The following is a 25,703-nucleotide window of genomic DNA, read 5'->3' on the forward strand; positions in this document are numbered from 1 at the left end:
GCAGTATCCCCTGAACTTTCCCTCCCTACCTAACGCGCAGTCCGACCTTGTATCTCTGCTCCCGGAACTCTTTCCAGATCTTGCCCACTTTCCTCTCTCATCTGGCTGCCACAGAGGCTCATGGGAAATGCAAATCAGCTCAGAGCCCATGCTACTCAGAAATCTTCAATGGTTGTCGCGGAGAGATACTGGTGATGCTCTTTTGAGGACATGGATAGCTCACGTGGAGACACTCAGATAATACAACATCCTTTCTCTTCTTTTCCCTAACAGAACTTCAATGTTACCCCAGAAGGCAGCATTTGTGTGAAGCATATTTCTTAGCATCCTTTGTAGGGGGTTTCTCTGTGGTCCAGCCAACAAGATTTAAGGCAAAGTCTGTATGTGAGAAGTTGCTTCTCTGCTGCGAGCCTGGCCCTTTCCTGTTTCCTGTCTTCTACTTCTTTCCTGGAATAAAGAGAGGAGGCTGGAGGAAGAGCGGCCATCTTGTGACCATGAGCTAGCCCTAGGCATGGGAGCCACATAAGGAACCCTGAGGGCGTCAGGCCATGACCAACTACCAACAGCCAACCTCTTACAACAGACTGTTAGTGTTGGAAGGGAGCTCCATTTCCCTAAATCTTGGTGGTTAGACAAAAGCTAGCTACTCATTCCCTTTGTAACCCTGCAGTTTCAGCTACGCTCCCTCTTTTTTGACTCCCCCATCTCAGTCTCTTTGTCTCCCCCCTCCTCCTCCCTACCCCCCTCCCTCTCTCTAGGTTTCTCTGTCTTTCTGCTCTTCCTCGGCTTCTCTCATGGCCCAGCTGCTGGCCATGTTCAGTCCACTGCTTTCTCTCTCTGCTCTGGGCCTTTCCAGATGCCTCTGTCTGTTCTCTCCCTCACATCGACAACGAAAACCTTCCCCTTAACCATACCGTGGAGCATCCACGTTCATACACAGACAAATAAGTCTCACTGGAGTCACTGCAGTCAGACGCCACTGCATTTAGCTGAACTCTCCAGATAGCATTTCTGAATAAGCATTTCCCTTGGAGGTGACACACTGGCCCTGATACCAGGCAGAGGGCAAAGTTAAAGTGACAGGACAGCATCTACACAGGAGAGGTGGTTTCTCCCTGGGAGTCTACTAGAAGGAGCTACGTGGGAAGGACACATGTTGAGGAAGAAATTCTCATCACCGAGGACCCAGGGTGAAATGTGATTGCTGTACTGATAACTTTAAAAGTGCCTGAGGCTAGAGAAAGAGCTGCCAGTCCTGGGCCTGCCTTGAGAGCAGGAGGACCTGAGTTCAATCCCATGTAATCAAAGAGAACAATTATGGCAGCACACACTTATAATCACAGGCCTGGGGAGGCAGAGACAGGTGGATCCCTGGGACAGGTGGCTTGCTGGCCAGCTCCAGCTCAATGCCAGGCCAGTGAGTCTCCGTTTCAAAAACAAGATGGACGACATATGAGAAACACTCGGGGCTGTCCTCTGACCTCCACCCCTCCTTGATTCTACACAAGAATGCTTCGTGGCTGGGCTTTGGCATCAGGCAACACAGAGTTCTGGGTCTAATTCTATTACTTCCTTGCGGCGTGGCTAATTGGTCCCTCTGGCATCCTTATCTGTAAAGTCCAGATCATCAAAGCACCCTCTCCCACTTAGATCTAGCACTGGTGGTACAAGACATCTCCATAGCATCAGGCACAACCCACCATGGATGGGGCCTTCTGTGTCCAGTGTACACTGTCACCTCTAACTACCTGTGTCCCACGGTGGTCCAGTGAGCCTGTACTTCTGTCTGTACTTCTCTCTGCAGGTGAACAAAGCAACCAGAAGTTGTCCACTGTCCAACAGCCTCTGGATTGTTGCTGTGTCCAGAGTCTTTGGCCGCCAGTGTGTGGGAAGAAGTCCCCAGACCAGACCAGAGTTGAGAAAACATCAGCCTTCAGAAATAACGAAGCAGTGGGCTCCATCCTTCGCCAGGTCTGTCGATACTGACAGTCTTTTCCTGGGCTGGGCTGGAAGAGGTGGTTTTGCAGAAGACAATAGAGTAGGAAGCTGGAAGGGCGCCTCCTCCGAACTGCCTCAAGAGCTTTTGCGGGATCTCTTTTGGCTTTTTCTGGAAAAGGTTCACCTTCTTTCTCTAAGGTCCCAGTCCAGGAGAGGAAAAAATATCTTGCTCACTCCAGCCTCGCAGAAGAGGTCAGGGTTGGGGCAATCCCGTGTCAGACCAGCGCTTCCTTTTGTCCCAACCCCCCAGCACTTCAGGCCAGACCCGCTGACACTCGACAGCGCCTGCAGTTTACCTTGGCTCCGGTCCAGTGAGTTCGAGCCCAGCCCTGGGGCGGCCCCCACCTCTCCACCTTGTTACGCCTTCCCACCCTCCTCCGCAGCGCAAAGAGCAGTTTAAATATAAATCAGTCCCCAGCACAAACAGAGCTTGGGCAGCGAGTCTCAGAGCCATCACCGGAACCGAGGGCCCAGGTTTGCGGAGCGAGTGCAGACACGCAGAGCCCTGCTCTGGACAACCCCAAGAGCCACTGAGACTCCTCGCTCCCTTCCACCACCCCGTGCCCCTCGAGTCCACTCTAGCTCCCCACCCCTTCCCCAGTGCTGCGCCCACCTTAAGTCCCCAGGTCTCTCCTGGCCTGCAGCCTCCTGCCTCCTCCTCCATCCGCGGTCTCCCCTTCCTCGGGGACCCGCACGCTACCCCCAACCCCCAATCCTGGCCAGCAGGACCTGATAGGCAGCCAGAGCTCACCCAGGTCGAGTCCCAGAGCCTCTGGGCTTCCGCAAACCGCGACTCCAGGACCCAAGACACCTGCCTGGGGGAGGCGACAGCGGCTGGGCGGGGGCTAGCAGCACCTCTGACACCCGAGGAAGAGAGGGAGGAGAGAGAGCGCGTTTCATCATCGCCGCCACTTATAAAAACTTCTGGGCGCTCACTCTCTCGCTCAGTCTCCTCGTCTCGCTCCCCGTAGCCCAGTTACCGGCTACTGCCACTGAAGCCTGAAGCACCGAAGTCCCGCAGAACCTGACCCCGGCCTGTCGCCACCACCTTGGCCCGGTCAGGGGACGTTGCCTCAGTCACGATGGGGCTCCTGCCCAAGCCCGGAGCACGCCAGGGCAGCGGCAACTCCTCCGTCCCAGCCAGACGTTGCTCCCGCTCGGTCTTCAGCAACATTAAGGTGAGTAGAGTTCGGGGCAGGAGGGCGGCAGAGTGGGTGACACAACCTAGGACGTCGATGAGGCCAGTCCGGGAGCTCTGGGTGCCCCCGGCTCCCTTCTCTGTCCCCGGTGCCACATCCGTGGGGCCTGGCCCGGGGCGTGAGCGTGAAGGGTCTCTCTCTCTCTCTCTCTCTCTCTCTCTCTCTCTCTCTCTCTCTCTCTCTCTCTCTCTCTTTCTCTATTGGGGGTGCGCATATGCTCATAGGCTCTCGTGGGGAGTAATAATCAGAAGAACAGACGTAACTTTGTAAAGAGGGGGCTGTCCTGTTCTTTCATGGAGAAAGAACACCTCCAGGGAATTCTGTTGGGTCTCTTCCTTAATGAGAATGGATGCAGAGGAGTTTGGCCAGCACCTTGTGGGCAACAGGCTGTGGGCACCCTGAGATGCTGCAAGTCAGAGCGCACGCACCTTGTCTCAGAGGATGGTAGAAGCCTGCGTTCCTTGCCTGGGTTTTCATCTTTGCGATAGCCGGGAGTAGATCCGCTACCTAGCTGCATAGCTCCCAGCAGTTTTGAGGATCCCCCAGCTCTCCTGGTCTCAACAAAATGGTCTCAAGAAAACAGCAGGTGCGAGGTTTATGGAGAAAGGCCACCAGAGGTGCCTGTGGCCTGAGACTTATGGGGAGTTAATAGAAAAAAGGGGAAAGTGTTAGCATGAGATTGCCTTCTTTGGTAAGGGTCAGAAGTGGCGTCCACTTCCCCCCAGGTCTTGAAGGACCTGCAATGGTTGCATCCTCACAAAATCTGGGGGAGAGGTTCCTGAAGAAGGTCCCTCCTGGAAGGGGCTAGACAACCTTGGCCAGACATCCAGGTGCCTTGGGGTCCAGCAAGCATATGGTGCAGAGAGATTATTTCCCACAATTCCTACTTTAGATGCAATGGGTGCTCAGACCTCACATGGAAGGATTGGAGAAATGTAGGCAGGCTCTGTGTGTCCAACGGAAAGAGACTGGGGGGGGGGGAGCAGAGTGGATGCCACCTGCATGCTCTCCCTTAGGTGGAACTGGGGTTCATTGTGGGATCCCTCTTCTGTTACCACCACCACCAGCAGCACCACCATGGTTTTAAAAGGCTACCTTGATTTCCTATTGGAATATTCCTAACAGAAAATTGGAGGTAATTGAAAACAGTTCTCAGATCTCCTCCCCTCTAGCCAGACCTGGATGGGAATTCCATTTATTATTTTGGTTCTACCAATTTAGAGCGACTTGGAGAATTATGGAGATTTTTTTAAAATTGCTAATTAGAAGGAAAGGGTGTGTCCAAAGGATGGGTGGTCTCAAAGGAATGGGATTGTGGCAGCATGGGAGGGAGGTCTCTCTCATTTTCCCCAAGAATGGAAAGAGAGGTGGCTGTCCCGGGAATCCTGATGGTGAGGGTGACAAGAGTGACTCAGCACCTCCATCCTCTAAAAATAAGTGGGTGGCAGCCATTTCGTTGAAAAAAAAATATAAAAATAAGATAAAACCCACATTCATATGTTGAGATTCATGCCTGAGACCTGGACCCAGGCCAGTTGGCCTCAGAAGGGAGAGTCAAGAGTTCTTACCAGTCAAGAGGTTTTCTTGAGTCTGTTAAAACATCTCCTTGGTTGGTGGACAATAAGCACCAGATGACAGGCAATTTGGAGAGCCCCCACCTTAGCCAGGTTCGTCCTTGAGACCCTAGGCACACCTGAGTGGGGCTCCTAGCTAAGCTTGTCCTTGCTGGGTGACTCTGCCTGGGCCTTTGTTATCTGAAGGGAGGTTTTCTCCTCTTGATGATAGGCTGGGTGACTGCCTTATACTTTCCCAGCAGGGGAAAGGTGACACAGGTGACATGGGGCAGGTGACAAGGGACATCCAGCCCAATAGCTTGTCATGTTGCTGGCATCTTTGTCCCTGGGATGGACTGAGTGGATGTTGCTGTAAACCCATGTGCCACATAACCTGAGGGAGGAGTAGAGCCTGCGAATACAGATCCACGGCTCGACTAGGCCACACTCACTTCCTGGGTCACGCAGGACGGACACGTGGCTCCCCTTTCTTGGCCCTCTAGGGTCCTTTTCTGAAAGAGTGGGTGTCATGAATAGCTCCCATCATGCACCTCAGTAAGAATGTCCTAGGGTTAGGGTAAAGCAGGGTCTCCCCAGGGTGAGCCCCAAGTGAGATCGTTTCTCACCACTGTAAACAGGGCATTGCATGCCGGTGTTGTCCAGGAGCTCCGGTTTCCATGCTAGGCCAGCTTTGAATGACACCCTGGTCTCCGGCCTTGACACCACACTGTGGGCCTGCACGGTTCAAGCCAGAGAGGGGGTCCCAGTACTGAGGGGGCAGAGTGAGTCCCACTTCTAACCAAGATGCTATTTGCAATTGATACACACCAACAAAGGCAGACATCAGTTTTCTTCAGTGGAATGTCCCTGTGAATATCAACCACACTTCAGGGCAGACATGTGTCTCCGAATAGCTGGCCAAGAGAAAACAGAGCCCATTTTTGTTTGTTTGTTGTGGGCTTTTTGTTTAGCTTGGTCATTTTTGGCTTATTGGGTTTTTTTGTTTTGTTTTGATTTTCATTTTTGATGTTATTTATTTATTTATTTATTTATTTAAAAGCCTACAGCACCCGCTGGTCTCCCAGTAGTAACCAAGCCTTACCCTGCTTAGCTTCTGAGATCAGACGAGATTGGGTGTGTTCAGGGTAGCATGGCCACAGACGAATGTTTTTTGTTTTGTTTTGTTTTGTTTTAAAGAGAGAGAAAACATAAAGTTGAATGGTTAGCGAGGTGGAGAGGATTTGGGAGGAGTTGGGGGAGAAAAAAACATGATCAAACTATATTGGACAAAAGTTGTTAAATAAAAAAATCTTTAAAAGGTTTAAAAGATAGATTTAAAAAACTCTTAATAAAAATTAGAAAAAACTGGGCATGGCGGTCTTGTAATCTTAGCATTCAGAAGATAAAGGCGGGAGAATTAGAAGCTTAGGTTATCACTGGCTATAGAGTAAGCCTGAGGCAGCCTGGGCTACATGGGACCTGTCTCAAAAAAAACAAAAAAACAAAAAAACAAAAACATTGTCCCATTAGTTCCATGATGCAGTTGCAGTTATTACTTAACAATGACAGTTAATAATATTTATCACAATGTCCATAATAATAACAAATAATAGCTAACAGTAATTGAGCTCTATGAATGTACAGACTTTGAGGATCTTGCACGCACATCCCATCTGCTTTCCTACTCTAGCAGAGGATAGTATTACCAACCTCACTGATAGGGCAATCAAGCCTTCATGGACCAGGAAGGGAGGCAGGGAGAGGCATGAGCAGCTGTGGCGCAAAGCACTGTCCTGCCCGCCCCTCCCTCATGAGCACTGCGACATCTATGCTGGCTCTGTAAGTGGCGACAACACAGCCATCAGTTAACAGTACTTTCTCCAGGATCAGGAGACATTCAGGAGTGGGAACAGAGGGGACCCAGAGAGAAATCCCCAATGCTGACACACTCCTGCCTCTTCTCTCTTCACAAGGCTCCATGAAAGAGCCTTGCAACTCTCAGAAGAAATGTATTATTATTATTATTATTATTATTAGTAGTAGTAGTAGTAGTAGTAGTAGTATATGAAACAGGGTGCTGGAATTAAAGGTGTGAGGCACCACCATGCAGTGAGGGGAATTTTTATATAGCAAGTGTGTGTGTGTGTGTGTGTGTGTGTGTGTGTGTATACACACAAGTGGACACACAGATATGTGAAAACCAGAGGACAATCTACAGTATCAGCTTTAGGAACAACTTCCATCTCCTTTTAAAAAGGTTTGTAAATGGCCTGAAGCTCACTGATTATAGTCAGCTGGCTAGCCATGGATCCCTAGGGCTCCCCTGTCTCTACCTACTGCTAGGGTCAAACCCATCTGTGTCTGAGCAATGACATTCTTACACAGGTACTAAGGCTAGAACTGGGATCCTCCTGCGTATGCGGCAAGCACGTTATAGGTTGGGCTAACACCTTATCCCTTGGGAAGTGCTTTGCTTCTGGTTTGTTCTGTGGTGCTGTGAGTTGAATCCAGAGCCATGTAAGAGAGCGTTCTACCACTGAGTCACCCCCCAAGCCCTGTGGGATGAAGATTTATATCTCCTCCTGCAGGAGACCCCTCTCTCCCCCTCTCTTTCCCCCTCTCTCTCAGATTTATTTATTTTGTCTATATGAGTACACCATTGCTCTCTTTGGACACACCAGAAGAGGGCATCAGATCCCATTACAGATGGCTGTGAGCCATCATGTGGTTGCTGGGATTTGAACTCAGGACCTCTGAAAGAGCAGTCAGTGCTCCTAACCACTGAGTCGTCTCTCCAGCCCCCAGGAGACATCTCTCTTGAGGTCTGGTTTGCAAGAAGATTCTTAGGAATCCCAGAACCTGCTCAAACATCACCATCAATTAGTCTAGTACAGGCCCAGGACTCTAAATTAAAAACAGGTTCCCTCAGAGATCCTGGGATAGGAGAGTGTTGGGGGGAGGTAGGCTCTGCTCCTGACTTCTCCTGGCAGCCTCAGACTAATCCGAAGCTCCCTAAAGTGAAACACCATTTTGGAGCTAAGTCGAGGTCCTTCTGAGGCCTTTGACCCCATCAACCCTGGTGAGGCATCTTGAGTGCCGCTTCTTAGTTTCCAAAATCCAGGGCAGCACACCAACAATCTAATCCACCCCTAGGAAAACACTCCCAATGGGCTCCCTGAATCAGACAAGAGCAAACTGTGGCTCGCCCACCTTCCTCCAGGGGGCGCACTTCCATAGACTTCAGAACACTGTTCTGTTCTCAGGAGGCCATCTTGGCAAGTTTATCAGAAGTCGGGAAAGGAAGGATGAGGACTGATGGCTTCTCTGGTATGAAAATCCTGGGATCCTCTCTGGGATGATGTTCCAAGCCCTCCATAGCTTTTCTCCTCCCAACACAGAACAAATGAGAGGAAGTTACATTTCTGAGGGTGGAGAGTCCCTTCCATCTGTCCTGATTGTGACAGGACTATCTCTTTTTCCAAGCTAGGAGACCCAGTCTGGGCTGTTGGGATGGGGGCACGCTTCTCCTCACCTTCTCTTGTCTCAGCATGTCATCGGTTATGGTGTTTGTAGGGGAAGGTCAGAGGCCTCTGACCCTCCTCGTTCTCCCCTTCCTACCCTTGCATTGGTTGTAACCACCTCCTGGCAGCCTTTCTGTCTGTAGAGGCTCTGGCTGCACAGTGTTTGCTATGTGCCCAATCCCAAGGGTGGGGAGGGAGGTACCAAGAGGGCAAGGATAGGGAGACTCAGAGGCTGCGGTGGGAGTGTTTCCGGGTCCCCCAAGAGCCCTGTGTCGGGATAGAGTGTTGCTCTCTGTTTATTATTTTTAGACTCTCTAGAGATGGTTTTTTCAAGGAGTGCTGTGAAGAAATGAAGAAATGAGGTGTATGAGTTTGCCCTTCTTCCTGCTCTACACGGGTCACCATCACTGGGGGGCTCTCTCACAGTGGCTCCATGCGAAAGTCACTTGTGTCGCTAGTTCCAGGCACAACTTGATTTGTTCAGAGTCTTTTTAGAAAATGATTTTCGGTTTGAAACGATGACGGATTCTTAGCAAAGGTAGCCTTAGAGGTCCTGTGTATTCTACACCCACTCGCCCTCAGGGTTCCATGCTATATAACAACAGTAATGACGAAGGATATCAAAAACAGGAGATTGACATCGCTATCTCGTGCACGTACAGTTCGGTCCTGTACTGCTTTATCGCACACAGGTAGATTTGTGCAGACACCACCCATCTAAGGATACAGCATGTTTCACCACCCACCGCCGAGAAGTGTCTTGTGTCTGCTTGTCGAGAGTCTCATTCTCTGACCACTGTCCCTAACCCCCAGCATTGTCTAGTGTGCATCTCCAGGATTGTATTATTCCAAGGCTGCTACATACATGGAAGCATGTAACAGGTGACCTTTTGAAAACCAGCTGTCTTCATGCAGAATGATGTATTTGGGTTCCATTCCGTCTAAGCTGTGACATGGATCAGGAGCTGGTTCCTTTCAATGGCTGAGTACTACGCCAAGGTGTGGATGTGCTGTGCTTCGTTTACACATGTTCACTTACGGAAGGGCGGTTGGCTCATTTCCCACTTGGGACTAGTTCAGATAAATCCGCAAGAGTGGTGACGTACAGGCTTTTGTGTGGACATAGCTCGTAATTTCTCTAGGGTGAATGCCGTGGAGTGTTGCTGGGTGGTGTGGTTGTTGAACAATGATACTTTTTTTTAAAAAAAAAAAGGAGCTTCCCAACTCTTTCCTGGAAGGGTCATCTTACCTTACACGGGTGTCAGCTGCTTAGCGGGTTGGTCAGCTTTTGATATTACCACTCTTTTTTGTAAAAATTCTAAGAGACGTGCAGTACCACCTCTTTGTGTCTCATTCATGTTGTCCTTGTGGCTGGAGAGAGCAAGATTGAACTTCTTTTCATGTGTTGGTGCCCATTCATGTTGTTGTTTTCCTTTAACGTTGTGTAGCTTTAAGAGTTCATTGGGTATGCCAGTTATAAGCCCTTTGTTGGATTATTTGGTCTGCAGATTTGACTTTGAATCTGTAGGTTTCAAAGACAAATAAATCATTTTTTAAAATCATTTAAAATGGTTTTATAGAGAAAATCTTTAATTTTGATGAATCCCGATTATTGATGTGTGAGTGTGTGTGTGTGTGTGTGTGTGTGTGTGTGTGTGTATACACCTGCTCACATGTGAGCATACAGTAGTCCAAGGACCTTAGGTGTTGGTCCTCAACGTTCACATTGTTTGAGACAGGATTTCTTGTTTACAGCATTTGTTTGTTTGTTTGTTTGTTTGTTTGTTTTTAAGCGCATGCAGGCAGATTACCCACTACTCACTGTATAGCTCAGGCTGGCCTGGAACTCCTGATCCTCTTGATTTCTATCCCCAAATCGCTGGGGTACCAAATATGTACTGCCATGTCTGGCTTACATATATCAGCCTTCAGCAGTTTGGATCCTCCTCTTGGTACGATATCTAAAAATGCTTGTTTCACTGAATCATTGCTTCTAAGTGTTTTTCTTCTCTGTATCTCCTTGTAAACGTCTCCCAGTTTTACCATTAAATCTATTGCATTTTGAGTTGTTCTGTGTAGAGGTGAGGATTGGGTCAAGGCCTTGTCTGTTTTTACCTCTCGATGTTTGTGCACCACGTCTCTTCTCTCCTAACCTGTCTCAGCGCTCTTGTCCAAAGCGAGTTGGCCATTCTCCTGTAGGTCTATTGGTTCTTCATTTAGCTGCACTGCTGCACATCTTCAGGTCCCTCCTTGTATCGCTGTCCGATTGTTGTAGCTACGAAGCGAGGCTCGACAAGGGAGGGGATTGCTTTCCCCCTGTAATGGTGTAGTTATCAAGCTTGCTAACTCACGGTGTTTCCCTTGCCCTCTGGCTTCTGGCATGATTTCAGGGCAGATTTCTACAGTGGGGATGGGCTCTCCTGCACCCCTGTCTCCTGTTTGCCTTCTCGTCTCAGCTGAGGACCTTGGTGGCCTGGGTCTGCCTTACTGTTAGAAGTTAATTAAATCTTCTCAGGGGTGGAGAGCAAAACCAAGGCGGAAGTCGACTTGGACTTCACTGTGGGGGTAAGAGAGGGGTGGGTTGATACTGTGAGGGTGAGCATCTTCATGAGCTGATCTTCCCAGCTCCTTTCCATTCTGGGTCCTGAAGCTCAGCAGTATACCCAAGAGGCTCAGGTACAGCCCAAGAGTGAAGCAAAGAGAGGGAGCCAAAGGGATTGTGAGGAGCTCTTGGAGCATTCAGTGTGGTCAATATTTGGTGCTAATACCCAAAACTGCTCTCAGCTACCAGAGATGTGGTGGACTCTCTTCTCCTATCTTAGGGTTTCTATCGTGGGAATGAAACACCATGACCAAAAAGCAAATTGGGGGGACAAAAGGGTTTATTTGGCTTAGACTTCCATATTCCTGTTCATCACCAAAGGAAGTCAAGACAGGAACTCAAACAAGGCAGGAACTAGAGGCAGGAGCTGATGCAGAGGCTGTGGAGGGGTACTACTTACCGCCTTGACTCCCATGACTTGCTCAGCCTGCTTTCTTAAAGATCCCAGGATCACCAGCACAGGGTTGGTACCATCCATACTGGACTGGGTTCTTCCCTATTGATCACTAAGTAAGAAAATTCCCTACAGCTGGGTCTTATGGAGGCATCTTCTCAGTTAAGGTCCCCTCCTTTCAGATGACACTAGCTTGTGTGTCAAGTTGACACAAGTCTACTTAGCACACCTCCTTAGAGAGTTAATGAGCATCTGGGTCCTGGAGGAGCCTGGGGTCAGAGGGGTGTCACACCAAATGTCCCTGGGATATGGGCTAGCCCAGAGCACCAAGAAGCTTGGGTAAGATACAGAGGTCCTCAGAAGGGGTCAACATGGAGGTTCACCATTGTCACATGCCTCACCTCAAGACCCCGGGTTCGAAATAATAAACAGGTTTCCACATCCCGGAAGGACTAGAGAACAATGCATCTGGAGATAGGGCCTGGCCTGACTAACCCCAAGAGTTACATTTTTCCCCCTGAAAAATCAAATGAATTTTATATTTTGTTCCACAAGTCATCTACTTTCTTGTTTTGTTTTTTTGTTTTTTCTTCTTCGAGACAGCGTTTCTCTGTATAGCTCTGGCTGTCCTGGAACAGACCTGTCCTGTTTGTAGACCAGGCTGGTCTCGAACTCAGAAATCCGCTTGCCTCTGCCTCCTGAGTGCTGGGATTAAAGGCGTGCACCACCACTCCCGGCATCTATTTTCTACAAGTCTGTTCTTGTTCCCCAAATCTTGGAGTAACCTGGACATCCAGGGACCCGTTTTGCGTTTCTCAAATGCAGGGTCCCAGAAGAAGCCTGTTGAATTTGGGGAATAGCACCTAGACAGGGCTCAGGAAAGAACTACTTTATCTGGCTAACTCACTCAGTCAGCCTGTTGAGTACAGAGAGAAAGACTCTCCACAGTTTCAACAGGATGGGAATGTGGGGTGTGGGTCAGAAAAGTCGTAAACTGAGCCCAGTGGGACACTGGCAAAGAGGAGACAGTTACAGAATCTGGTGAGGTGCCCTGGGTTTGGGAGAAAAGGGCGTGTTGGTAATTCACTACCAACATCTACCAGTAGAAAAGACACAGGATTTTCCTGATATCTTTTATTTGCCAAACAGAACCCTAAACAGATCTTAACTGACCACTTTCTCAGTCAGCTTCAAGCTGTTCCTCACTTGTGCCTTGGGACCTCCTTTTTTTTCTTAAACTTCCTGTTTTTCTTGGGCTCACAATGCAGGTGGAGGCAATAGCCAGGAGCTGAGCCAGGAGTCTGCAGTTGATTGATTGGTTGTGGGTGAGACCTTTTCTAGCTAGGCACTGCTGTTCTGGCTGGCTCTCGGAGAAGCCCCACAGTTTCTGAGATGAATTACCTGTATGTTTGCTGGTTCCCAGGCTGAATAAACCACCCCCATGTGCCCTGGGACATAGGACTTTCCGTTTTAAAACTGGAAATGTTCTAAGGAAATTGAAATAAGTGAGTCAACTTACTGCCTCCCATGTAAGGAGAGTTTACGAAAACAAGCTTCTACTCTCTGACTACCAGAGGCAGCAAGGAGGGTCGCAGATGATGTCGCTGGGTAGAAATGAACCCCAGAGGCTCATGGAGGCTTCCAGAGAGCAGATGGGCCAGATCCTGGGCCTTGCAAGCCTCATTAGTCTCTCCGATTTACAGGTGAAAACCTTTCTCCAAGCTTCCTGCACCCATGGTGGGTCATGGCTAGTTCATTGCGTAGAGTCTGTACAGATAAGAATGGAACACACTGTGGACAGATAAAGTTCCTGGTCTGGGGAGCTATTGAATGTCAGAATTGACTGTGATGTGCAAACTCATCTCCTCAAAGATGCAAAAATGTGCTGCTGATGTCTCTGTGTTTGCTGTCTGGATCAATCACAGGATAGCCTTCTTCTACAACCCAGGCCCACCAGCCTTGGGGATGACACTGCTCATGGTGGATGAAGTGCTCCACATCCACCATCAGTTAAGACCATCCCTCGCAGACATGACCACAGGCTACTCTAATCTGAGTAATCCCTCAGTGGTAATTCTCCTTCGAATGGCTCCAGGCTTATCAAGTTGACAGCTAAATCTAACTAGGATATAACCTACTATATACTTAATGCATAGGTATATAAAATTTATAAGGAGCAGGAATGGCATTGTTCATACTTGTTTGTTTGGTTGTCTTATTTGTACTATATTTTAGTCTAATTTAGTTTCTTTCCTTTTTTATTTCTTTTATTTCTTTCCTCCTCCTCCTCCTCCTCCTCCTCCTCCTCCTCCTCTTCCTCCTCCTTCTCCTTCTTTTTGAGACAGTATCTTGCTCTGTGGCCCAGACTGAACTGAAATTCACTAAATTAACCTGGTGTACTTTGAACTTGCAATAATCCTCCTGCCTCTGCCTCCCAAGTGTGATTACATACATGAGCCACTGTGCCTGGTCTTGAACATTCAGAGTACTGGCCTCAGTTCCAACCCATTCTAGTAGCCAGTACAAACTTCCTTCCATTTGGACCATGTGCGTGGTGAGCCATAAAAAACGGAAAGATACTCAGCTATGACTATAATTATCAATATATCTGTGCTTCCTGCACAAATTTAGTGAGCTAATGTGAACAAAGCTAGGTCCTTCCAGAATGCTGACTGATGAAGCCCTTTTCCTATGCTATGAAGGCAGCCCGTTAATTCCCACTTTATCATGGAGGATACTAGGAGGAGGCCTGTAAGAACTGCCACTCACACAAGTGTAGAGCTGAAAGTAGCACTTTCTGGGGGTGTGGTCTTGGGTTTTTCTCCCCTCTACAGCTGCACACTGTTCTCCATAAATCTCCAGTCGTTTATCCAGAGTGGTGCCTAGCCATAGCATCCTACCAGAGATGCAGCAGAGCCAGGGACGTCTGTCTAGTGCTGTTTCAAGTCAGACTTATCAACTGTTGTCCCGGAGCCCTAACTTCCTCATGCTTTTCTCTAGATGCACACTTCCTCTTTGGTGTTCAGCCAACACCAACACTCCAGCACAGGACACTTTCACATGGAGTGTGGACATGGGGCTATGTCATGGCTTTAAAAAAATGTTGATTTCTAAATGAAAGAATTAATGGAAACCCGATCATTTGCACAGTGTCTTAGGCTGTAACTCATTTGCCTAGAAACTCAAAGGGAAGGACTACTGTATCATTGGAGTGCCAATAAATAAACTGCAAGATGTCTGTGGAATATTCACCAATCTATTGTGTGTATGTGTCTTGTTGGGAATTGTACTACGCATCAATTTTAAAGTTTTTTTTTTAACTTCTTATTGATTCTTTGTGAACTTCACATCATTCACCCCAGTCCCACTCATCTTCCTCTTCCCTTGCAGCCTCCCCTCTACAGAAGCTGTAGTGTGTCATAGCATGTCCTAGAGTACACCCTTTTGTCCATACTTATTCATTTGCAAGTGTTCATTGCAATGGCTTTTTGGCCTGGTACAAGGCCTCTGGCTCTTGCTACTGCATCAATACTGGAACCTCTCTGGGTCTCCTCTTAGATCTCCAATTGTTGCTCTGTGTCATGGTGATCCTGTAGTTTCAGATCTGTAGGACTGACCAGACATTCATGCCCTCCAGCAGTTCATCAGTGGGGTAGATGTTGGGGGTGGGCCAATTCAAAGCCCTGGATCTGAGCCTGAGAGGCATCAGAGCTGGTCAGAGCTGGCTCTCCTACACTCAATGCCCTTGGAGACGGCTCACCCGCATCCCTCACACCCATAGCGAGCTCTACTGTGCGGCCCAGGTGAGGTGCATGGCCTGCTCTCCCAAGTGCTGCAGCAGGGGAGGGGCAGGGCCAGATCTCCTGCTCTGATGACCCCAGGGCAGCTCTCCTGCTGCCATAGATAACAGGGGTGAGGAAGGGTCATCTCTCCCTAACCAATGTCACTATACAACAGGCAAGGGATGGGGCCTGTTCTCCCATACATGTGCCCTCACCCACAACTCTACCTCGCTGCCCAGGTGAGGTGGAGGGCTCAAGTGCTGCTGCAGCTGAATGACATGGCTATTTCTCCTCCTTTTATGACCCCAGGGGCAGCAATCCCATGATGCTCAGGTGAGGATAGGGCCAGTTCTGCACAACACTCAGATATCAACAAGTCCCTGGTGGTATCCCAGACCAGGGACATCTGCCTAGCTGCTGCAGGGTGACAGACCAAGATGTGTCCCCCTCCCTGTGACTGCACAGGCCAGGGCCCCACTATGGTCCCAGGTGGCATCACCAGCTGCTCACATTAGGTTCCTCATGACCCTTGAGTCTGCAGTTCTGCCTCTCTTCATTGTGCCCATATCCTTCTGTTTCTCGTTCTCCTTCATTTCCCCACCACTGACTTGCTCCTCTTTGTAGTGTGCCTGGAGTCTCTGAGTATCTGGGGTCACCTCAGGAGTGTTGTGCCCTGATTGTGCATTATGGTGCCAGGCAGGGGTTATCTCAGGCACAGTCTGGCCACTGCTGGACTAGTGGACATCTCGGGCAAGCTCCCTGTCCAGGCCCCAAGGTGCCAGTCTGGTGGTCGTCTTGAGCTCACTCCTCTCCCATCCTGCCAGAGTGGCCCTTTGCAAGGGTCATCTGTCTCAGGCTCACTGCCACCTGGGACCCTCAGTCCCAGCTCACCCTCCACCCTGGGAGCCCATGTAGTCCTACCTGGCACCGGACTGGTGGTCATCTCAGGCTCAATTATTTCAGGAAGTGTTAGGCTACTAATCATTCAAGTGTTCATAGGTCAGAACACCAAACTCAGACATAGTCTCTTGTCTCTGCCACCTACTGATGCTCCTGTGACAGAGCAGCCACACCTGCCACACCTCTAGGGGCAGGGAAGTTTTCTAATGATTTATTTATTTATTTATTTATTTGTATTTTCTGTGCACTGGTATTTTGCCTGCATGCATATCTATGTGAGGGAACAAGATCTCCTGGGACTATCATGACAGTTGGGAGCCTCCATGTGGGCGCTGGGAATTGAACCCACGTCCTTTGGAAGAACAGCCAAGTGTTTTCAACCACTGAGCCATCTCTCTAGGCTGCAATCTTAACGTTTTAAGAATAAATTACACATCGGAGAGGAGCTTCTCTGATGTTAAGTAAAAGGAGGCAGGATGGGCCACCGTATGGACAAAGGGTGTGGATATTTCTGCTAGGGCACACAGAGCAAGGCAGCGCTAAGGAAGGACACCCAGACAGAAGTGGTTCTCCGCTGGGCGGGGACAGGAAAGCCTAGCAACAGTTTCCCTTTGTTCTTTGTAGATTTGTATGTTCTCTGTTGTCCTACAACGAACATGTCCTACATTTATGCTTAGATGAAACTATCAACTCCAGACTCTAAAGTGACATCCACTCTCCACTGCCAGGTGCACCAAGACATTGCACCTGGCAGTACATGAAAAAAAAAAAAAAAAGCCACGGAGCACAGAAGGACTATTTTCCAGGACTCTCGGAGTGGACCAAGGATGCTGCAGGATGGGGTTGTCCTGTAGTGTAGAGGGATGGGGGTTGCTACCCCCTTTGCGTTTTTATGTCTATCATTGCATTCGAGGCTCACTGCTTCCCAGAGGTGGACGCAAAGTCAGATAATGATACTTGAAGCCTTAAAGAGGGGTAAGAATGCAGAACACTCCCCATTCTGGGAAGACGAGAGACAGGTCTATCCAGGAATCCCTCTCCACTCTGCCAGTGCCCATTCACAGTGCCCAGCGCAGAGCCTAGGAATCCAGCCCCAAGGGTTGGCCAAACACCTTAGAGAGATGAGTGTAACTCTCTGATCTGCATCTTGCCCTGTAGGAAGGGCAGGCAAGGGCGAGGCAACAAGGACAGGAGCTGCTGCTGGATCTGCTGAGTACTGACTAGAGGTCTAGTCCTGTGCCTGGGGATTTATGCCTGGGAAGACGTGGAAACCATCTGAGTTGGCTTTCCCGTGGCCATGTTAGTAAGCCTGGATTGCCCACCACATTGTTTGTAAGGCTGCACTCTGCTGTTGTTCTAAACAGCAGTGACTCTTGACTCTCTGAGGTCAAGAGTGATAAGGTTCATTTATTTGTGTGTGTGTGGGGGGGGATCAGGAGTCACCTGGGTTTTTGTTGTGGTTTTGTTTGTTTTAAGACAAGGTCTCTCACTGGCCTTGAACTCATTAAGAAAACTACCTTGGATGGCCAGTACCTTAGGGTTTTATTGCTATGAACAGACACCACGACCAAGGCAAGTCTTATAAAGGACAACATTTAGTTGGGCTTACAGGTTCAGAGAGGTTCAGTCCATTATCATCAAAGTGGGAACATGGCAGCATCCAGGGCTGGCACGGTGCAGGAGGAGCTGAGAGTTCTACATCCTCATCTGAAGGCTGCTAGCAGAAGACTGACTTCCAGGCAGCTAGGATGAGGCTCTTAAGCCCACACCTACAGTGACACATGTACACCCAACAGGGTCACACTTTCTTTCTTTCTTTCTTTCTTTCTTTCTTTCTTTCTTTCTTTCTTTCTTTCTTTCTTTCTTTCTTTCTTTCTTGTTGTTGTTGTTTTTGTTTGGTTTTTCGAGACAGGGTTTCTCTGTATAGCCTTGGCTGTCCTGGAACTCACTCTGTAGACCAGGCTGGCCTCGAAGGGGACACACTTTCTGTTAGTGTTACTTCCTAGGCTGAGCATATACAAACCATCGCAGCCAGAAAGCCCCACAGGCCTGCTTTCTCAGTGATGGGATTACGAACGCACACCAACATGCCCAGCTTCTTCTTCCTTTTATGTTGAGGATAAGCCCAAGGTCCTCATTACTGACTGAGCCAACTCCCCATCTTCACATTCTTGATCGAGTATCATCCAGCATTAGCTATTCTGTGATGAGTAAAAACAGAAGAGCGGGTTCTGCTGGGCTCAATTCTCTCCTAGGCTACGTGTCTCTACGCTCTCAATCTGCCATCCCACAAACGTGGATCAGGTAATGCAGTTTGTTGAGCCAAGTCAGGAGTTTTTAAAGGACTCAGTTTGGCTGGTTAAAAGATGCATCAAACCCGACAGAAAAGAATTCCAGAAGATTGCCATGGCTACAGCGATAGGATTTGCTATCATGGGATTCATTGGCTTCTTCGTGTAACTGATCCATATCCTTATTAATAACATTACTGTGGGTGGCTAAATCCTTTCTCATCACGGGACAAGTGAACCAGTGTCAGGGTGACAAGCTCATGAAGTAAAACGTTGCCTGGATGCTTTGTGGGTTTTGTTTCTTTCCTCCTTCCTATGAGGTTTTCTATTTCTAAATTAAAATAATTTCAAAATAAACACTTTTTCCATAACAGACACTTAAAAAAAAAACCCGGAAGAGCTCTGTCCCTCCAGTCAGATAAACAGTGTACAGTTATGCAAATGACAGTAAAGTCACAAGATGTGTCATGGGGCGGGGGGGGGGGGGGCTGCCTGTTTAAGATAACAAATACGGTGGATTCTGCTTTACATATCTAGGTCACAGACTGAATTTTAGCATCATCCTCACTGTCCTCATACAGAATGACTGAGTGGGAAACACCATTAGGAGCAGAACCAAGGTCTCTGCCTCCCAAGGCTGCGGTTAGATGGCCGGATCATAATAAGTTCGATTGCGTTATGGTTTCCATCAACGAGACAAGCCCATGTAGCACAAAAGACCTTTTAATGAAAATGCTTAAAAGTGCTTCATAAAATAAGTAAAATCGGAGTCCCATGTGTAGGTGAGCTTTCGAGAAAGAGAGAGGAATCGTCAGGTGAGAGAAATGAAGAATGCACAGAACACCAGGAACTTGACACACCAGTCACTGCGGTGGGGGGGACAGGCTGGAATGGAGCAGAGTGGCTATGAGGCCAGAAAAGAGCCCGAGACTGTCTGAGAAGGATGCGGTGTTAAAGCCATAGTATGGGCACCTAAGATGACGTGAGAGGCAGTAGGATCCCGTGTATCCATAAAGCTGGAACTCCTGGTGAAAGGGGGACTAACAATCCACCATCCCAGGGAGAGCTGAGATCTTAGTGTCGAATGGCATCGTGGGGCGAGAAGCTTCCTCTGAAAGATTAAACTCCCCAAATGAGCCACACGGAATTGCCAACTGAGACTTTGTACTATATACAAGTTAGCTCAAATGGATCTATCTGAGACCCAAAACTATAAAACTCAAAAGAAGACACGGAGATAAAACTTTGTGACACAGGGCTGGGCAAAGCTGTCTTAGATGTGATGCCAAAAGTATGGGCGATATGTATTAAAATTGTTAAAAGTTATATGATGTTGAATTTTTAAACATTTCTGTGTGTCAAATGAGACAGTCAACGGCCTCTTAGAAGAGGCAATCTATGGGCTGGAAAAATGGCTAGTGGCTAAGATCACTGGTTGTTCTTCCAGAGGACCTGGGTTCAATTCCCAGCACCCACACGGCAGCTCCCAGCTGTCTAAACCCCAGCTCCAGGGGACACGACACCCTTACACAGACATATGTGCAAGCAAAACAGAAAATAAAAATTTAAAACAGAAAATGCAAGCTAAGAAACGGGAGAAAATACATGCAAATTTATGTGCGGTAAGAATTAATATCTAGGACATATACAAAATTTCTTCGATCCAGCAACAAAAAAACAACTGGAACTGTAAACTGAATGACTCCTATTTTTTACTTTGATTTCAGTTAAGGTACTTTTTTATCCCAGCAATGGAAAACACTCTAGGACATAACACGAGGAAGATCTGAAAGCAGAGGCTCTAAGCAATATTTAAATACCCTTGATCATAGCAGCGCTAAGGTAGAAGAAAACCACGTCTCCACCAATGAATAAACAGACAAGCAAACCAGACATAGCTACAGGGTGGAACATTAGTCAGCCATCAACAGGAAAGACAGTCTCATGTATGCTATAAAATAGACGGACCTGGAGGACATTCTGCTCAGGAAAGTATGCCAACCACAAAAGAACAAAGATATGATCTCATGTAAGTGAGGTCTGTAACATGGCTAAATGTATAAATATAGACAGTAAATGGCAGTTTCCTAGGGTTAGAGGGATGATGGGAGAATGGGGAACTCCTACCCAGTGGATATTTGTTTCAGCATCACAAGATGAAGTGTCTGAGAGGCAGATGATGGTCATGGTTGCACAGGCTTAAATGTGTGATGCCACAAGAGTTGGTCCTGGAAATGGTAGTGATGGTTGGTGGAGTGAAATGTGGTTTTCCATCGTCGGAAATATGTATGGGCGATCAGTAAAATGTCACTAGACATGTCTTCCAAGGGAAGGGAGAATAAAAGGTAGATTTAAAAAATGATAATAAAACAAAATGTAATCAAAGGCTGTAGCAACGGAAGGTTGTGGGGACAAACCCCTTCAGTGGAACATGATAGTATAACTAAACAGAGAAAGAATCGCAGCCCGTCCAAATGGCCTACCCTCATCATTTCCATTTCAGAGAGTCGCAGGTTGGATTAAAAAAAAATAGAGTCAAATTGCTTTTGAAAAGGGACATCCAAGACAGTAGGAGGTGAGGTCACCTACATTCCTCATGTCCTACCTCTTCCTCCATTCTCAAAGATTGTGGCTTAGCATCTTGAAATCTATCAGCTCACCCTCTCTCATAAAGACTTTTGTCATTATACACACATGCACATATGTGCAAGCAAAACAGAAAATAAAAATTTAAAATAGAAAATGCAAGCTAAGAAATGGGAGAAAATACATGCACACACACACACACACACACACACACACACACACACACACACGTACGCAGCCTTGCATCTTGAATAAGCTCCCAATTTAACATCCTAGTCACACCTTCCAATTTCATTTTGCCACATAAGCTAATATAGTCAAAGGTTACACCTGTAACCCCAGCATTTGGGAAGTGGAGGCAAGAGGGTCAGGAGTTCAAGGCCAGCCTTGGCTACATAGCACGCCTGTGTTACATCAAACCTTGACTCCAAAATGAAATAAATTACCACAAAACCAAAATACACAAAAATAAACATTAAAACACACAGAAAGTTTGAAAATCAAGGGGCAGAAGATTACCAGGAGACCAAGACGTAAAGATGATTTATCCATTTTAATAACAAGTACAAGTGCCTGTAGCAAAAAGAATGCTAGACTGTGGTGTATCTATAATATTTAAAAATGAATGAGACCCATAGCTAGAATATACCCCGAACAAAGCACACAAAATCCAGCAAGGAAATAGTGGCAGACTTGATTAGGTGGACTAGAGTATCTCTGAATGTCACTGTCATTTTGTCCTCATGAAGTTCTGTCTTCTGGAAGACAGAGTCACAGCCAGCAGCCAGAGCATGTCCATTGCTGTTCATTTAAATGCAACTTGAAAAATCCCAGGGCAGACTCTAAGTGGCTCTGCTGGGTCACATGTGGCCCTCCCTATGCAGGACACCATACTGGTGTTGTCTCCTTGAATCATGTGGTTCAACAGGGGTCCTTCTTCTAGAACTATTCTCACAAGGTGGGTAGATAGGGCAATCCAGACGTGCTGTGTTAGGAAGGGGAACAGGTAAAGAGACACTGAAGCAGAGGTGTATTCCTTGGTGCAGTGGAGATTCCTTGGGTGTCATGGTAAGCAGATTGAGCAAAGAACAAAGTGAAAGGGGTTCACCCCCTCTGCACTGGGCAGTCACAGCAGGTTCTAAGGAGCCACCAACAAAACTGGCTGGCTATAGCTTAATTAATTGGTTAATTGCAATGCCCCTCCCCTCCAAATGTTATTTGACATCTTTTGCTGCGGAGAAAAGGTCCCTCCAGAAAGAGGGCCATAAGGTTCAGGCGAGGGATCTTTCTGAATTGGATTCACACCTGTTTCTTATCACTGCTGTAACAAATGATCCCAGCCACGATGCTTAAACAAGGACTTACTGGAGGGAAAACAATGCTCTTGGAAGATGTGGTGCCAAGTGGTTTCCTCACCTTCTTCTGCTTCTATAGTCACCTACATTCCTCCATCCTCAAAGATGTCAGCTTAGCTTCTTGAAATCTCTCCTCTGCCCCTTCCCCTTCTTATCTCATAAAGACCCTTGGAATCATATTGCCCACTGCTCTCCACGAATCTTGGATATGCTCCTAATTTAAAATCCTAACCACACCTTCAAATTCCCCTTTTGCACATAAGCTACTACTATATTCAAAGGTTCTGAGGGCCCCCTTCTAAATAGGGGAAGACATTCTTTTGTCAAATTTGGGGTTGCTCAAACTAAAATCAGTAGAAGGCATTCATATACATATTAAGATACAGCGCAAGGAATTGACTCACACAATATTGGAGGCAAGCAGTCCAATCACAAACAGGCTCTTGGGATTCACTGGCTTGGGCCAAAGCTGCTGTCTGTGGTGTGTCTGTGTCTGTGTGTGTGTGTATCCCATGCACACACTTGTCAATTCTCTTAAGTTTTTGTGGTTGATCGGCTCGGGCCAACTCAGATCATACAGGATCATATAGCTCATCTTCCTTGCTTCAAGTTAAGTGATTCCGCATTTTAATTACATCTGCAGACCTTGATTGTGTCTGACTAGCCGGGAGGCGAGGCTAGCCATGCCAGCAAATCCAATGTACTGTTACAATTAGGACTTGTGGGGGACAGACTGTTGCAGCTCCAGGAGTTGGGGCTACCAAGGGAGCATAGGAAATCCCCCACAAGGTAGGACCTTCTTGAAACTGTTGATTTGAGGAATGCGTGCTTGAGTGAACTCCTGTAAGAAGCCCAGGAGGGGGTGAGCACCTTCCCACAGTTTGAAAAAGCTGTGATGAGAGAGAGTCTGCTTCCTTCTACACCAACTTTGCCAGGCCACACGATGAGCGAGCTACCTGAGACTACAGAGATGCCCCTTCCTTCTGATGCTTTCCCATTGCTAGGTCACAGGCCCCTGGGGTGCAGACTTGAATGGGCGGGTGGTGGAAGGTCGGTGAGCTCATGTCTGCTGCTCCTGGAACAGGAGGCAGCTGTAGGCGTGAGTGAGTGTTGCCTCCGCTTATCTTTTCCCATCTGAAGATGGTCATTGGTGATTCACTCCGGAATCTTGGAGTTCCAGCCCAAACCAACCAGGTGCAGGTAAAGGGACACCCATCCCCGCCCCACGTCCCTGCACTTGCCTTCTAGTGTTCTAAGAGAAGAAGGAAGTGAATCAGCCTGAGGAGGGGGGGCTCCTCAACGCCCACTGTGCAGGCAGACTCTCATGAGTCTCAAGCCCAGAAGGAGGAGAGAAATCCGTAAGTCTCAGCTTCTCACTCCGTGAGAAGAATTTACCTTTTAGCAACTCTTCAGAAAATGTGTTTGTCCAGAGGTTGAGCTTTGTCACTGGGAGAAAAAGATGTCAGGGAGGAAGGACTTAGGCATGGGAGTTCTTCCTTTGACTCAACAGCCGCGCCGTGATTGTCAAAATGGAGTCAATGAGCCGGTGGCACCCGCCACACATGCCAGCTTATTATTGTAAAGACAAAGTTTCATGCCCCATCCCTGACTACTGAATGACTGATGGTAAGACTTCTTGGGTACTTCCGATGTGCTCCAGCGTTCAAGGGCATCTCTCAGGAAAGCACATCTTGAGCCCCTGTTGTGCATGCAGAGCATGCTGTGGCTGCTGTTATGAATGTGGCGGTGAAAGTAAACAGCCGGAAGTCATTGGTATTCAACTCCCACAGTTGCCAGGTAACTCGACTGTCTGATGTAATGGATGGAGGAAATTTGCCTGGCCTCTGAGGTAGATCAGTAAAGGCCTCCTAGAACTTTCTGGTGTGGCTCAGGTAAAGGCCAAGGGCTGTAATCTCCTGGCCCAGAGACCTCTCTGAGCGAGGAGACTGGAGTGGGAATATACCAAAGCAGCACCTCCTTAGCCAGGAGGAAGAGTTATGCTGCGATCTGCAGGCTTTCCAGGGGCTGGGGGAGGGGTGCACACCCAGGCTGGGTTCCATAGCAACCTCATTTAAGCCATCGGGAAGGACCAATTATCTGGGAGGCTGAGGCCAGGAGTTCAAGTTAAATAGTCAGTGTAAGCAGGGAGTCTGAGAAATGGGTGTTCTCCTCTCTGTATCTACTCCTGGCTGCAGTCCTAACGTCCGGACAGTTTGTGGTGCTGAGGATAGTGCTAAGAACGCCTGGTGCTCTGAATGAGCCATTCCAGAAATTGTGGGGATCCCTATGGCCACTCCCTTGATGCTCTTTGGGGTCGTGGTGTGAGTGTGGGTTGGGAAGAAGCCCCAGAGGGCTGTGGAGACCAGGATACCATACTCTTGTGAGCGTTACAAAACTCACAACTTCCTGCCCTCCTTTCTTGACTTCTCCATTTGTCTTTTATTTTCTTCTGTCACAACAGCCTAGGACCTGATGAAGCTTTTCTGGGAAAGAACTTGGTCTCAGTTCTGTGGTCTGACTGAAGACCCCTCCCTTTGAGGTCTCATTAAGCTCTGTCACGCTCTCTCTGTGTTGACCTTGAAAATATTTCTTTCTCTTTTCCTGTTGCTCCATAGCTCCTGGCAAAAAGTAACCCACGGTTAAGAAAGGGTTTAGTTTGGCTTATTCTGGATTGAGGGTACAGACTGGCATGGCAGGGCAGGCATGGTGGGAGTGTATAGGAGCTGGCTTTAGTGCACCTACAGTCAGGGAGCGGAGAGAAAGAGATAACCATCAGTGCTCCACACTCACTCTGCTTTTGGTTTAGTCTGCGGCCCCCAGGTAATGGGAGAGAGCCACTTCCATCCTTCATGGTCTTCTCTCTATAGCTCAACCTCCTTGAAAGTGCATAGCAATTTGTCTTTTAGGCAATTCTAAATCTGGGCAAGATTAAGAATATGTGTGTGTGTGTTGTGTGTGTGTTTATATATATGACAAAGGTCATATACAATATATAAAGTCCAGTGATGTCATGTCTTGATTCGTGCAAAGCCAGAACAATATATACATATATATGTGTGTATATATATATACATACATATAATATGTATTATATGTATGTATGTATACATACATATGAAAGGACTTGTTATATACAAGTTTTCCCCTAAAGATGCCTGCCTTGCTTCACTGCTAACATGGCAGCTTTGGGGGAAGGGGAGCAAGTAGGGTTCATATTCTGAGAGTGAGCACAGGACATCCAGAGCGTCGCTTGGCTATCAGCCCTCCTGCGAAAGTTTCTACTTCTGGGTAGGATCACATGCACAGACTTCTGGATAGGATCACGTGCGCAGACTTCTGGGTAGGATCACATGCGCAGACTTCTGGGTAGGATCACGTGCGTAGAGTTCTGGGTAGGATCACATGCACAGACTTCTGGATAGGATCATGTGCGCAGACTTCTGGGTAGGATCACATGCGCAGAGTTCTGGGTAGGATCACGTGCGCAGAGTTCTGGGTAGGATCACATGCACAGACTTCTGG

General features: G+C 47.9%; 1 protein-coding gene, 1 non-coding gene and 1 pseudogene across 2 annotated transcripts in view; 2 read left to right on the forward strand and 1 right to left on the reverse strand.

Annotated features, from left to right (window-relative positions):
• Window positions 1-2,447: 2,447 nt before the first annotated feature.
• Slco2a1 (solute carrier organic anion transporter family member 2A1) overlaps window positions 2,448-25,703 on the forward strand; it is an 80,311-nt gene continuing 57,055 nt past the window's right edge. Inside the window, exon 1 of the mRNA XM_029543591.1 lies at window positions 2,448-3,176. Within this exon, the coding sequence (XP_029399451.1) occupies window positions 3,081-3,176 (96 nt within the window). The 5' untranslated portion in view covers window positions 2,448-3,080. The remainder of the gene's footprint in view (window positions 3,177-25,703) is intronic.
• On the forward strand, window positions 3,234-18,451 carry LOC110327550 (annotated as a pseudogene).
• LOC115064920 lies at window positions 16,015-16,144 on the reverse strand. Its single transcript, XR_003844739.1, has one exon. It is a non-coding gene; the product is annotated as a small nucleolar RNA SNORA17 (small nucleolar RNA).

This window comes from Mus pahari, chromosome 10, assembly GCF_900095145.1.
Source record: "Mus pahari chromosome 10, PAHARI_EIJ_v1.1, whole genome shotgun sequence".
NCBI classification, from domain to species: Eukaryota; Metazoa; Chordata; class Mammalia; order Rodentia; family Muridae; genus Mus; species Mus pahari.